General features: G+C 35.8%; 1 protein-coding gene across 2 annotated transcripts in view; it reads right to left on the minus strand.

Moving 5' to 3' along the window:
• Window positions 1–14,282, minus strand: part of CTNNA2 (catenin alpha 2) — a 474,395-nt gene that overhangs the window by 109,128 nt on the left and 350,985 nt on the right. For both annotated transcript variants that reach the window (XM_082760174.1, XM_082760175.1), the window contains exon 8: window positions 4,674–4,754. In XM_082760174.1, the coding sequence (XP_082616300.1) occupies window positions 4,674–4,754 (81 nt within the window). The remainder of the gene's footprint in view (window positions 1–4,673; window positions 4,755–14,282) is intronic.

Consider the following 14,282-nt stretch of genomic DNA (forward strand, 5'->3'; position numbering starts at 1 on the left):
TCTGTAGTCCACCAAGTATCTTACAAAGGTGTACATAAGGGCACAGTGTAGCCCAATTAATGTAAATGACCAATCACGTAGTGAAATTTGTAATGTGAAGTCGGTAGCTGGCTGGCCAGTGTACCAACACAGATGCCAGCTGGTCAGCCACCCCACAGGTACCAGCTGGCCTCTCAGCACAGTGGGTGCCAGGATCAGCATCAGTTCTTCCCGCATTTTACCTGCCAGCCCAGAGTAACAACGGAGCTACTGTACAAGAGGTAGCAGCAGAGAGGAGACGGATGGATATGAGAAGATAAAAAAAAAAATTATGAAAATCAGAGATCATAAGGGAAGACCTGAGATTCTATTTTTAAGAAGACCAATACTGACAACACAATTGTACAGAAAACAAGTCTTCATTAATTCAGTTTTTCTCAATTATTTTTTTTCAGTCCTGTGTCTACAAAATATGTATTCCTCAGAGGCTTGCAGGATGTTGTCTGGAAAAGACAATCTGAGAAGAAGAATTTTTTGCTAAAAAGAAACGCTAAATTGGAATGTTTTGCTTCAGAGAGCAGTGTGAAGAACAGCAGCAGTAAGCTATGTGCTGGTGAGACTTGTCTGCTTCCAAGAATTCATACAACCATGAAAACAAGCATGGGTATTTCAAGAAATAACGAAAGTTTTCCATACATAAAATCACCATTCTAGCTACTATCTGTATGCAACTACTAATAAAAATTTTGATATTACTCATTTTTTTGTTTGTTTGTTTGTTTTTGTGGTGCTGTGGGGTACTATAGCCCAACAGGAACAGGATTGCTCCCAAGGATGCATACCTTATGTCATTTATCAGATGTTAAAATCTACCTTTTGATACTGCACACATAGGTATTAAAGAATAGCATTAACTTATTTTACATAACTGCTACATTAAAACAAAAGTACAGCACATCAGTCTAAACATTCAAAGTACCAAATGTATTCATCAAAATGTAGTCATTTCTGAACTTTCCACTTCACAATTCTTATATATATATTTTATTATAAATGTTTGCTGCCTAAAACTGCAACAGGAACCAGAAGTCCTACTATAATACTAATTTTTTCCTTGTTCTACTTTGGAATGAAACCTGGAAATTTCAAAATGCTAAATGATAAAAAAAAAAAAAAAAAAAAAGAAATCAAAAACTTTCTTGAATTTTTTAAAATTTTGTTTTCAATTTTAGTTTTCAATACTTTTTTATATGTTCAAATTTGTAATGAAAAGCTAAAGCAATCTACTACCTTCCAAAATGAAAATTTGGAACTATTGGAAAAAAAACAGATGTGGCTTTTCAATAGTCTTTTCAAGTCATAAAATCATGTGAGCTTTAAAGAAAGATAAAATTTTCTATTGAGTATTTACTTCATAAAGTATTTGTAACTACCTTTAGTAATAATATAAAACTAAAGATGCTGGAAGTTGATGAATTGCTCTTAACAGGTACATGAGAGCAATGTTTCCAGTTAAGCTGAGAATTGCTGGTAAAAAAACCTTCCTTTCTCTCTACAATTCCCTCCTCTTGGAGGCAGATGAAGTATTAGTCTGGCTTGAATGGACAAAAATGAGGAATTATTTGATTTCAATCTACTGTATAGAATACTGTAGACAGGCCGCACTGCTAGAATTAATAGCAGTACAGATATCTGCTCTTTAAGAGAAAACTAATGGTTTTGGTTATTATACCTTGTGGGGAAACTGACTGGCTAACACAGATTGAACAAGCTCAGCTGATGAACTGGAACAGGGCATGTAGAAAGAGATGACAGCAGCAGGGCAGGAGGCAGTGGCACTAACAGGTGGGACACCAGTGGTGGTGACAGCAGAACAGCTGGTGCCTTGCTCATACATCTCCAGATGATCTATAGACCATGTTGGTCCTCGCTGTGCATCCGGTTTGTGTCTTAGCCAAATTCTTTGGTGTGTCCTTCCTGCTTATCTCTGCTTCAATGTCACCGCAGAGCTGCAGTGCTTGAAAAAGTGTGAGCATGCTGCTTTATGATTAACTGTAGTATTTAAGGGGTTAGTATTAATATTAGTATGGGGTCAGTATTTTTTTTTCCATAAGGGGATAAGATAAACACACAAAATAACTGGCATTGACAAGTACCCTGCTGCTGTCACCAGTCTAGCTTGCTGTACCACAAAATGCAGGATGTTTTTGTTCAACTTTTAGGTTTTGCATTAGTGTTTTTTTTTTTAACAACAGACTAGCGTACGAGTGAGGAAAAAGAAAAAAAAAAAGATCTAAAATCCTGCCAACTGGCACAACTTGTTATCATACACAGAACTCTGTGCTTTTTCCAAATTGTTCAAAATAAAGCAAGCAATGGCAGCAGTAACCTATGGACTGGTGAGACTTGTCTGCTTCCAAGAACTTGTTCAGTCTGACTTAGGTTGATGTTCTTACTGGCAGTTTATATTAAGACATATAATTAGATTTCCATAATACTTTTCCATTGTCCAGGCAAGTTTAAATGATGAGATAAAGTTGTAATTCCATCAGAATGGGAAATATTGATATGTCTGTAAATTGTGAGATGGAATTTTAGTGCCATGTGTCCCAATCACAATAATTTCATATAGCTGCATTTTACGTAGATAATGAAATAAAATCTCAGAAATAAAGAGCTAAGTAACATGGGGAGTGAAAGAAAAAACAGTCTTGGATAGTTGACTACTGAAGACTAGCAAGGGAACCTGACTACCAAATTAGGTATATATATACCTTCATCACTGCCAAAACATATTTTGTAGATTGTCCAATTTTATGGTGGTCAGCTTCATAAATCTGATCAACAAGTCTGGTTTAAAATGTATTCATTAAAAACAAAAGACTTTCTGATATTCGAGGTTGGTTGTCTCTTCCATGATTAAGCCCAAAATTGAAAGACTGAAAGAGTGTAACACTGCAATCTCAGCTGTGGTTCATTTCTTCTTAATCTTTGATCCTTTCTCCCCTAAGTCCTCAGTGACAGACACATATTGTGAAATTTAGCAGGGGATGTATAGGCAGGTCTGGGTAGACATATGAACATTTCATCCTCTTGATTATGCGTAAGATGAAGCAGAATCTAGGTTTTGATTCTAAAGTACACTGATTCATAGTCTGAATATACATTGTTGAAAGCAGAGACTTTGTCTTCCTGTATGCTTAAGTAACACCTAGTGCAGTTAGGATCTGATCTTTACTAGCAACTGTCACAATTTAATAAACATTATACCTATGTGATTAACAGTCATAAATACCAGAAACTATATTAAAAGCTTCATATCTATGCAGGAATCTATTTATGTATGTGCTTCACTTTACCCACATACAGAGTTTCAACTTTTTTGTGATTGAATTCAACACCCATGGGGCTGAATATACACGAGAAACAGAGAGTTTATTGAGAAAGGTGCCATTTTTTAATCACGTTTCAGAGTAAATTTGGCTTTAGGGATGAGTAATTCAGGCAACTGCTGAGAACCTCACACAGAACAGTAACTCATGTGTTAGTCTGCTACTTCCTTTAAGCAATAAGAACAGAGGTGGGAGGCAACACATGGTACAAACTCCACTGCAGAACCTAGGATCCTACAAATTTGGAGGTCAGAACAGCGGAGATCTTTCTTCTGTCATTAGTTGAACAACAGATGTGATTCTAGGCTTTATAGAGGGGAGTAGATGATTCATATTGCCTGTAAGTCCATTGCAAAATTTATATTATTTAGAGAAATAAGCTCTGAGAATATTATCCTCAAAACACATTTTCTGATACATCAGGAAGAGTTGAAAAAAAGAAGAGCATTGTTTTTAAAATGTGTCTTTCCAAAACTATCAAGTTGCAAATAGGTATCTGAAAGTGCATTTAAGTCCTTACTTGTCTTGCAGATTTATAGATGTTAGATCATTTCCATAGGGTCAAGGTTTGATTGGTCAGGTAGTGATTTTTTAACAGAAAATGCAGAATTGGGATCTTCTCAAAAGTAGAAAAAAGTGGTAAAAAGATGCAGTATTTCCAACTTTCCAATTTGAAAATGTAAACAAAAACTCAGAGTATTTATTTTATTTCTTTTCCAGTCTCCCTTCTTTTCCATCTCAAGACTTGTCTGAAGACAAATCTTCCAGTCTTATTACCAGCCACAAAGCTAAAAGTAATATAAGAAAATGTAAACTATGCATAACAGTTATGTATCAGCCTTCTCCAGGATTTATGAAGATCCTTCTTCATAGGATCTTCATTTAATGTGGTAACTTCAAAGTTTTTGAAAATATTTTGTTCTTACAAGCATTTTCATATTCCGCTAATTATTCTTGTTATTTCATTGAGAGTATTCATATAAATACAAATAAGTACATATGCCACTGTTTTTATGACTGGGGATTCTGGGCTGCAAAGGCAGTGAAGGTCTGGCCAATCTGCCTATCCTCCCACATATTAAGACCATTGGGTGTTAAATTTGGAATACGTTCCAGCCTCCTTTTTTTTTTTTTTTGGCTAAGGAAATACTAGTACTTTGTTTAATGTCAAGTGCAATGTAGCGACATATCTAAATAAGGCCACAAATTCTTTACGCTTCTCCAAGTGGCAAAATCAGCCTGAAGTTGAAAAGCAATGAATTCCTTGGAAATTCAAGAAGCATTATGAAAAGCATAAATTACCTGTCTTCGAAGGTCTCGTGTTTTCTTTGTCATCTTGTCAATAGCAATGTTGAGTGGGTCCCCCTTCTCCTTCCGTCCAGTCTGTTAAAAATGAGATATTGGAGTTAAAGAAAAGCAGTCCACAAATATATTTTTTTTCTTTAAACAGTTCAAGTTTGTCAAAGGAAATCTCTGCATCTCTTTTTGTTTGCTTCCATCAAGTTGTTATTTCCAATGCAATATTTTAAATGTTTATGCATGTGTGTGTGTAGGGGGGAGCATGGCAGGTTATTTTAAAACAAACCTAAAATGATAAGAAGAAAGATTAAGGTGACTCACTGGAGAGTTCAGAACTTTTCCAACAATAAATTATGTGCATATATTATAGCCCATGCTCCAAAAATCTGGCAAGACCTTTCACTATAAAGCGAATATTAAGAGCTTCTAATCTCTATCCTGCCAGGCACTGGGAATGTTAAACATGATAATAAGCAGCAACACAGCTTGAGGACAGAAGGAAAATGGTCCTTACGCCTGTAACAGGAATCATATTGGCAGACATTAGGTGCAGTATAAAGAAGACTTCCACTTAAAACAGTTTCCTGCAGGAAGTCTCAAAGCAAAAATCCTCACAAAGATTAAAAAGGGGGAGAGGGAGAGTGGGAGGGGGAAGCTTTCTGTGGCTCATAACCACTGAAAAAAAGAACAAATTCTTTTAGGTTCCATGGTACAAAAAGCATTAAGTGACTTTGTCAGCTGCATTACCTTTCTTTTAAGAGAAGACTGCCTCTCTAAAGATTTGTCACATCCCTTACCACATTGAACTCTGTTTGATAGCTTTTCATCAAGAATCAAAATGATCTTCCATTCTTTCTGGCTGGACTCTTTCATTCCCAATGGTGTTTTCAAATGCTCCTATTTAGAATTGTTCCTTGCATATGATTAAGAGCGATTTTCTATTTCCAACCGAGCCTAATAGCATATGTTTCTGGGACCTATTGAGAAGTCACTTTTGGGGTGGGATGGGGATTAAACATACCCTTTCAATAATGATCTCTCAAATGTAAAGCTCTGTGTTATCAGCTCTCCATGGCCACACTGGCAAATGGCCTGGGCTCCAGTCTTCTGCTTTAAGCATTCATTTGAGGGAACGCCTGCTTTCTATTACTGTCTGTAATTCTAATTATGATATGGGGCCAATGCCTTTACGATCATTTAGAAATCTGTAAAACCTGTCTCCTTGTTTCATTTAGAAATTCAAACATAACATTATCAAAAACCACCAGAATTTAATACAAAATATATATTTACCTCGTAGGTTTCTAAAACGAACCCATTACAAATTCTGGAGCTAATCCCACAAACAGTAGAAAACAGACAGGGAGAGCATTTGTTATCATACAAGAGGAGGCAGCCGTGTAACCTGCTGATATTTTTATCTCACTTTCCTTTGAGTTCTGCTGGTCCCCGGCTAAAGAACTATGGCTCCATAGCCTAAGTCATCATGGAACATGCTTTTAATTTCAGATGTCCTGAATTCAACCCCAAGTATTTTGTCCAAGATGGCAACTGTTAGAAGTGCTCGCAATGTATAGTTTTTAAAGCTGAATTTCACAATAAAAATGAAGCACGTGTGGGCAGATAAATTTGGTGTAGGAAGCCTCTCCTAACTTCTGCAATGGCACAACAGGGACTGTGAGATAAGCTGGTCTCAGCCAGGTTGCTGGTCTACAAGACTACAAAGATACATTCAAGAAAATTGTCAATTACTCCAGCTGTGTGCTATCTACTAGCTGCACCAAGTGTCCTTGGTGATATCACTGTTTCGGGATGCATTATTTTCCTACTCAAATAATTAAATTTCTTATATATCATTTAAATTCTTCTATTCCTTCTCATTGTTTAAGATTTGTACCATTGACTTTGAAGGTTATGTAGCCACACAAACTGCATTTATATATTTATAAATATATATATTTTTTTCTGTGTTAAAGATATCCTTTTTATTTTTTATTTTTCTTCTTCTTTTAAGAAATCCAAGAATAATATGAATACTGGTACAAACTGCAGTGAGTATTAATGCAATGAGAATACTGAAAAAGCAAACACCACACCATTTAAGGCTACATTGGGATGGTATTTTACAGCTCTCAAACAAGTTAGCAGTTCTTCTTCAGTGATTCTTGTGCAGGACAGATGTATCCTGCATTCACCACTGACATGTGAAATCAAGCACTTCATGCTTGGCACTAATTTAAGGGGTCATGAAACTGTCCTGAAAAGGAGCTTGGGACTTCTTGCAGGATAGTCAGCTAAGGGACATGGAATAAATTAGGTACCTGATAAACTGCACAGTTTAGGAGTAAGGGCACCTGACATTCCCTAAACGGTCACTGGAGGAAAGCAGAATTTTTCTGATTGACCTAAAAGTTTGGGATTTATGCTCCTAACTTGGGTATTTTGTATTGCTCTTTCTACCAATTCACATGGACTAACCCATGAGGGTAGGCCCATGGTAGTCTACACCTAACACCTCTCCTGAACCTCTTTTTGAAATTTTCTTGTAACTTTTTAGTGTAGTTTTAAATTAAATAAACAGTGGCCCTTAAGGTACATCCTATTGAGATACACAAGACAACAGGGAGCCCTTCTGTGACCCTTAGGCCACACAACGCAAACTGGCAATATCCATCTGGCCAGCCCCTTCTCCCTTCAAAACAGAGAAAAGCCTCATCTATATTGCTCACTGAAAATGTCCTTGCTCTGTGCAATTGCCCGAATCATGCCTACACGCTGTCTGAAATGCTAAATGGCATGAACCAAGCTGTGCTGGAAAACAGGCCACCAAACCATGTGGACAGAGATCCAGTTTAGCTCTCTCCATGGCAATATTTTACTAACACATAAGAGGCCAGTTTTTCCATATCCAGGAATTTTAAGTGTTCTTCACCTGTTACTTATGAAATGGCTGCTGCCTTTAAATTTGGGTAGAAAAGCCCTTCTTCACAGTACAATTTCAAAGGAGGAGAAATTTGTTTAGTAAATCACATTATTGTAAAATAAATAGCATGGCATGTGATGTTACATAGCTTCAGGCGGGTCTGTCAAACACCATCTGCTCTGTGCTGAAAATGTAAGTTTATTAAAGTTTATTTATCAAAGTCCTTAAATACTGTTATATTAATGTTGCTCTCTGATAAATTTTTGGCCTCCATTCCTAGAAGGGATAGAAAGGAACTGAGCAGTTTCCTGTGTTTCTGAAAAAAAAAACAACAAAACAAAAAAACAACAACAAAAAAAAAAAAAAAAAAACAACATAAAGCTTGGTACTGAGCCTTATAGCATTTCTCTGTTAAACTTTCTGCAAAGGGAAGAAAGGTACTTTGGAAATGGGATAAAAAGGATGTAAAAACTGCTCTTGGCATTGGGTTAAAAGGAGAATGAAAAGAAATGCCTAGAATCCTTGGAATGCCAAAACACTAGTATTTAGAGTTCCTGTGGACAGAATTACATCTACTCATGATTAAATAATAACTTTGTTATAGGAGCATATATTAATAAAAGTCCCTGATACCTAGTGACCATTAGCAGCATTTGGGTGCTGTTTCTACTTGAGAGGTTTTCAAATGATTCTTTCGATCCGTGTCACTCTCATCCTTACAGCTTTTCCCTGCCTGCTTGATTCGTGTCCAATTTCTCAAGAGAAGCTGACTTCCACGGGCTTCTGACCAGGGGCTGTGCCATTACAGTTCTCCCACAGTCCCTTTCCCAGATCAGGCAATACAAGATCCAGCCTCCTGAATATATTTTTCAAGCATTCTTAAGCTAGCCTTAAGATGCAGAATAACTTTTCTCCATTTTCAACATTTCCAACATCTCCAACTTTCGCCAGTACCTGGAGAAATCTAGTTACTGTTATTTTGCTTTAGTAAATGCCTACAGTCACAACCACTGTCAAGTATATTTCTTGAACAATAAACCAAATATAAATTCATTATATTCCTTATATTAAACAAAGATTAAAAAGCCCTACAGTTAAAACTTCATAGTATTAAGGCAAGTTCTTATTTAGATAGGGAACTCCAACTCCATTAAGTTAGAAAGGGAAATAACAAAATAATAATAATAATATAAAAAAAAAACACCTTAATTAGAAAAGAATTTCCAGCATCTGCTAGAAAGATCTCTCTTAGGATATAGCACAGTTTTTCTTTCGAAAAAGCCCTTATTACCTCCCTCATTTTCTTCTTTCCATAAGCTTTTCACAGTTTATACTGTTGGAATAAAATAATAATCTCCCCAAATATTTTCACAACTATTAAGGCCATTTATTTCCCAAGACTTGCTCATTACAGAACTGTTTTGATCAGCATGAGGTACTTAAATGGATGCTGTTTTCCAGACCTACAGAGTATCACAGAATCAAGACACAGACAGTGAGGCCAACCAGCCTAGAGCCATAGTGCATTTTGGATGACATGCACACAACCTTGGAAGAGGATGTTTTAGACTGGAACTGTGTTGGCAGCTTTGACTAATTCCAAGTAACACTGAAAGGGAAATTATAAAGCTGTCATTTCAGCACATGAACCAGATAAGATTGCTGCTACCATTACTATTATAAAGAAGGCATAAATATTATGGTAATAAATATGTCTACATGCACACAAAGACTGCATCATCACACATGATGCATGCACTCATGTGAGATGCAAACCCGTTACTTTGAGCACATTAAGAATTTTGTTTTTACAATCAATGACAGATGAACATGGCTGGCAATAGTAACCTATTAAAGATGGGGATGAAGTACTACCAAATACACAAAAACTGCAGCAATTGCAAGCCTACAATGTAATACCACAGATACAAAAAAACAATGTGCATGACTATCACAGATAAAAAACAAAAACAATGTGCATAGCTACCAAATAAGAAACATTAGAGAGAGCTACCAAAAAAAAATTATTCCTTTAAAGTGCGTAATCTAGAAGCTCAGTGCTTCTATTTATCACAAATATTATTAATAATAAAAGCCTAAAATGGTGTAAGAAATTTTAGGACTACTGTTTTCACACATTCCCTTGTCATCTCTGCTGCTTTAGATGTAAGCCCAAACACCTGGGAGAACTCAGTCTCCTAACATATTGCACGTTGCATATCCAAGACACCCTCAATGCCATTTATTGAGCAATTTAGCCTCTAGGAGACAGCTGGAGAGATTATCTATTGATCCAAAAGCTACCAAACCTTGATATACTCTTATATTTTCATCATCCCCTAGGTAGATGGTTCCATTATTTACAGTTTATTCAGAACTTCAATATCACAATGTTTTATTAAGGTGTAAACTGCTGCTCAAAAATATATCTGTCCTAATATTTTATTTTAAATGTTGAACAACATCACTCTTTAAAAACTATGCTCATGTTCAATAGCCCTTTTAAAAGTGATGAAGAGAAGCTTACTACTAAGAGGAAAAACATTTTGAACATCAGACGTAAGCTGCTTCAGTGCTTTTAAGCAGAAAGCTGGGTTTAAACATACCAATACATAGTCTCCTTCTGACAGGTTAAAAAGACTAATTTCAGGTCAGGAAAAGGCTAACCCATATATCCTAGTAGAATTGAGTAGAGGCTAAATTTCACTGGAAGCTGAAAACCTTAGCTATTAGCTAGGGAGATGGGTCAGGAAAACATATTTTAGAAAAGTTGTGTGGTCCCCCTGTGGATGAGCTGAACAAGACATCTTAGAATACACATATATATATATATTTCAAATTGGTAAGGTGAGTAAAGCTCTTAGAAACATGGTGTGAATGTCAATTACTGTTCTGCTCAGCTCAGTAATTTCATCCATTCTTTATGTTTATACCTGTAAATGATGTTTTTTTCTTTTTAGCATTTATTCTAAGTAACCAGATTGTACCTTCTGCAATCATCTGCTTTCTATATTCATTTTTTTCCTAAAGAATCAAGTCACATGGAATGATTTTGTTTGTTTCCTTTTCCTCTTAATCATTTTTCTTTTTCCCTTTAGGAAAAAAAGGAGAATTCTGCATAAATGAGGGCAGGAAAGGTTGCTTAGAAATCCTTCAACTCAGGTCTTTTGACTATTGTTTATGCAGCAGCATTTGCAAAGGAGAAAGGTTTGGACACCACAGAGAAAGGACAAGACAAAAAGATCCCGGTATGTATATTATCTTGCCAGTCTGCAATAAAAAACTGAATTACACTCTTTCTTCAGGGCACTTCCATGGTACTACTCAGTTTTAGAATGTCATTCATTAAATAACCTGCTCATAAATGTAAGTTACGGACAAGAAGTTCTTCCTAAATGAAACAATTGCTTTCAGCAGTTTTTAATTACCTTGTAAAATTGTGACTAGATCACAGTGAGTGTAATTGGTTCCAGCGTTGCATAAATAATCACAACTATGCAGAAAACTGAGCAAGCTGCATCCTTGCAATCCCAGGCAGTGAATAAAGGCAACAGAACATAAATGAACCATGAGCTGGGTACCAGCGTGGTATCTCAGGTGCACAAATCTTGTCTTTGGCCCGGACCCAAACAAGTTTTATCTAGATTTGCACACAGTTAGAACTAAGCATGTAACAAACTAAAGAAATAATGAGAACTGACTATGGAAAAGGGTGAAGAAGACTCTCTGGTTTATCCACATTTTAATGCAGTCCACATCACCATAACTGCCAAATGCCCTTGAGGTTGGAGCTGGTGAATTAAGTGGTGTGGTTAATATCAGCTGTGTGTGGTTTGCTCTTTCATCCTCTCACAAGAGGGAGAACTTGTGTTCTTTTAATTTGTTTGCTTTGTGGCTATTGCTTTTTTGTTTGTTTGTTTTGTACCATTCTCCGTTGTAACTATTTCTTGTTTCACAGCAATAGCCAAGGATTTTCAGGAAGATTATCAATGACAGCAGTTTGATTTAAAAGACCAGTTAGGATTAGGGCTTGATCATACTAGTTTTCAAATAACAGCTGTTATCATTAATCAATAGTTACCCATAACCATATACTGGAAATTAGGCTTCCTTAAAAAAAGAACTGCTAAAAGAATTTATATTTATAATGATAGTAGAGTTTGCCTAAAATGCAACCTTTGCCATTCTTAAGAGTGAAGACAGCAAGGCTTCTTTTTAATTTTCAGATGTACGTTGAATATTTTTATATTTCTGTGCATTTCTGAACTAGCTTCCAAGATCACTGTGGCACTTTTCTTCTAGTTACTAGCCAGAAGAGGATTTTACAGCATATGGTGGTATCCAATAAAAGCAGAAAAGGCAACCAGTGGGATATTCCTAAATTATAAGAAAACATTATTGTTTTTTGGGGGGTAGGGTGGAAAAAAAAAAAAAAGCCGTAGAAGTTAAACAGGAATCTGGAGCTCTAAGTCCAAAACAGAAGTAACCAAAACCTTCCCTGTATCTTGCCCAGTTGAACTAAAAGTGCTCTAAGGGGCTACAGCATCACCTGCCCCATGTTTCAGTGCTTTGTCACACAGCTGCACCCACAGACACTAACCCTCTTCCCCCAATAGTCCAGCCAAAGATGGCAGGCATATAAACAGGAACTGGTTCCTTTCAAAGAGTACCTGTGGCTGATTTCTCCAGAAAATGTGAAATTAGAAAATCCAGTCCAGGTTTTTGTCCTAATGTCCCGGAGAACTTCCCCTCATTCCTTCCTGTTTGGAAGGGAGTTGACTTTATAACATTATGCATCAGAATACTGATTTGCAGCACATTTCTTTTAGTTAAAGAGCATCTTTTCCTTCGCAGCGCTTACTCAGAGGACCCAAAGAGGAAAACATCAGGTTTGTCATAGAATAAACTGCATATTTCCATTCAGAAGATGTCTGTACACAAATTGATGCTGTTGCAGATAAATGTGTTTAAAAAAATAGAATTTCTGAGGACAGAAATTTCATTGGTGTAAACTGTTATAAAACCATCAGCTCCAATGAAGTCACACTAATTTACACCAGCTGAGAATCTCCCTAGCCGTCAGTTAAATGAAATCTTGCAGATGCTTCCATTTAGAAGGTCAGAACTGTTTACTCCAGAATTCCAAATTATTCTAATTTCTTCACAGACATCCACTTGCAAAGGGTCCACTATAAACTCCTCATTTAACTACCAACTGCTTTCCAGCTGTAAATTGCAATCTGCTTTTAAATCACTTCTGGATATCTTCTCTTAATCTAAAATAACTGGAGGAGAAGGAGGTAGTACATATTTTTTCTTTCCCTTCAGATATGGAAGTTCATAGTGAAGAAGTATGTAAATAAAAAGTGACAAAATTTACCAACTTTACAAGCTCTGAGAAAAGTCTGTTATTATAAGCATCCCTGTTAAAGTTACTAAGTCATTAAAAAAAAACACACCACCACAACATCAAAAAAAAAAAAAAAAAAAAATTAACAAAGTTTTCTACCCTATTTTCCATTAAAAATTATCTGTTAAAAAGTTTAAGTAATACAAGGCAACTAAGAAAAGATAAGCAGTAGAAATCTTCAGGATATCTTACAACATGTAATGAACAATACTACATGCATATAAACTCGGAAAATTTACTGAAAAAAATCTGTGTTACATTTCTGTTACAGATTAGTGGAAATACTTGTTAGCACTCTTAATAGAAGTGATATTTATGTCTGTTACCACAACGGGTCTCTATTTTATGCCTCATTCAGTAAAAATCACTCTCTTCCTAGCTTGTTTTAAATTAAAGGATATATCGTGAATCCCAGGGACAAGTTTTATTCCCCGAATTAAATGTAGGACTTCCTGAGAAATCTAAGCATTCCTTGAAAATTTTGGAGTGTTTTCCAGGTCTCCCTCTTACACTGACAACCACATAATTTCATTTCTCCAGCTCACAAAATCTTTTTTGTTTCTTTGAACATTTAAAGAAAAAAAAAATTATTTGATGACAATATTTTACCATAACATTGGCTTATGTAGTGTACACAGATGCACTTTTTTCAGCAAAGAAACATTTTAGACATCTCTGAGAAATTAAGTGACTGCTGGAAATACATCAAAGAGTTTAGAGGTGTTCAGAAATGTTGCCTTTTTTTTTTTTTAATGAACATCATTTTTTTAATGAATCATTTTTTTAAATGAACATACTGAAGTTTCAACTATGTTTTTATATTTAGATCCAGGCCTTTTGCTAATGGCATATAACTAGGTATTACTTAGCCTTAGAGTTCAAACCCCCCAAATCTGGCCTGTCTGTACGAGGCATAGAATTGTCCTGACTTTACTTAGCACTCTTTGAGTTTCAATTATCACTAAAAAATAGGATTTTCAAAAAATAGGATTGTCTGTCACTATCTAACAGATGTGTATTTGGTATCATGTCTGCATTTCCTTCTTCATAATTGCATCATGCTTGCATTCCTTGGGTGATCCATAAGGAAATGAGGTCATGCTTATAACTTATCAAAAATGTGTTCATCAATGTATGCAGCTGAAAGTCAATGCCAAGTAAGAAGAAACTCAATATTTGTACTTACAAGAGAGAATTAAATGCTTTTTTGAATTCATTACTAGTTTCTTTTCCCTTATCACTGAGTTCCTTTCAGATCACCCAGCTTTTTTTTTTTTTT

The sequence above is a fragment of the Aythya marila genome (assembly GCF_965140915.1).
Source record: "Aythya marila genome assembly, chromosome: 4".
Classification (NCBI taxonomy): domain Eukaryota; kingdom Metazoa; phylum Chordata; class Aves; order Anseriformes; family Anatidae; genus Aythya; species Aythya marila.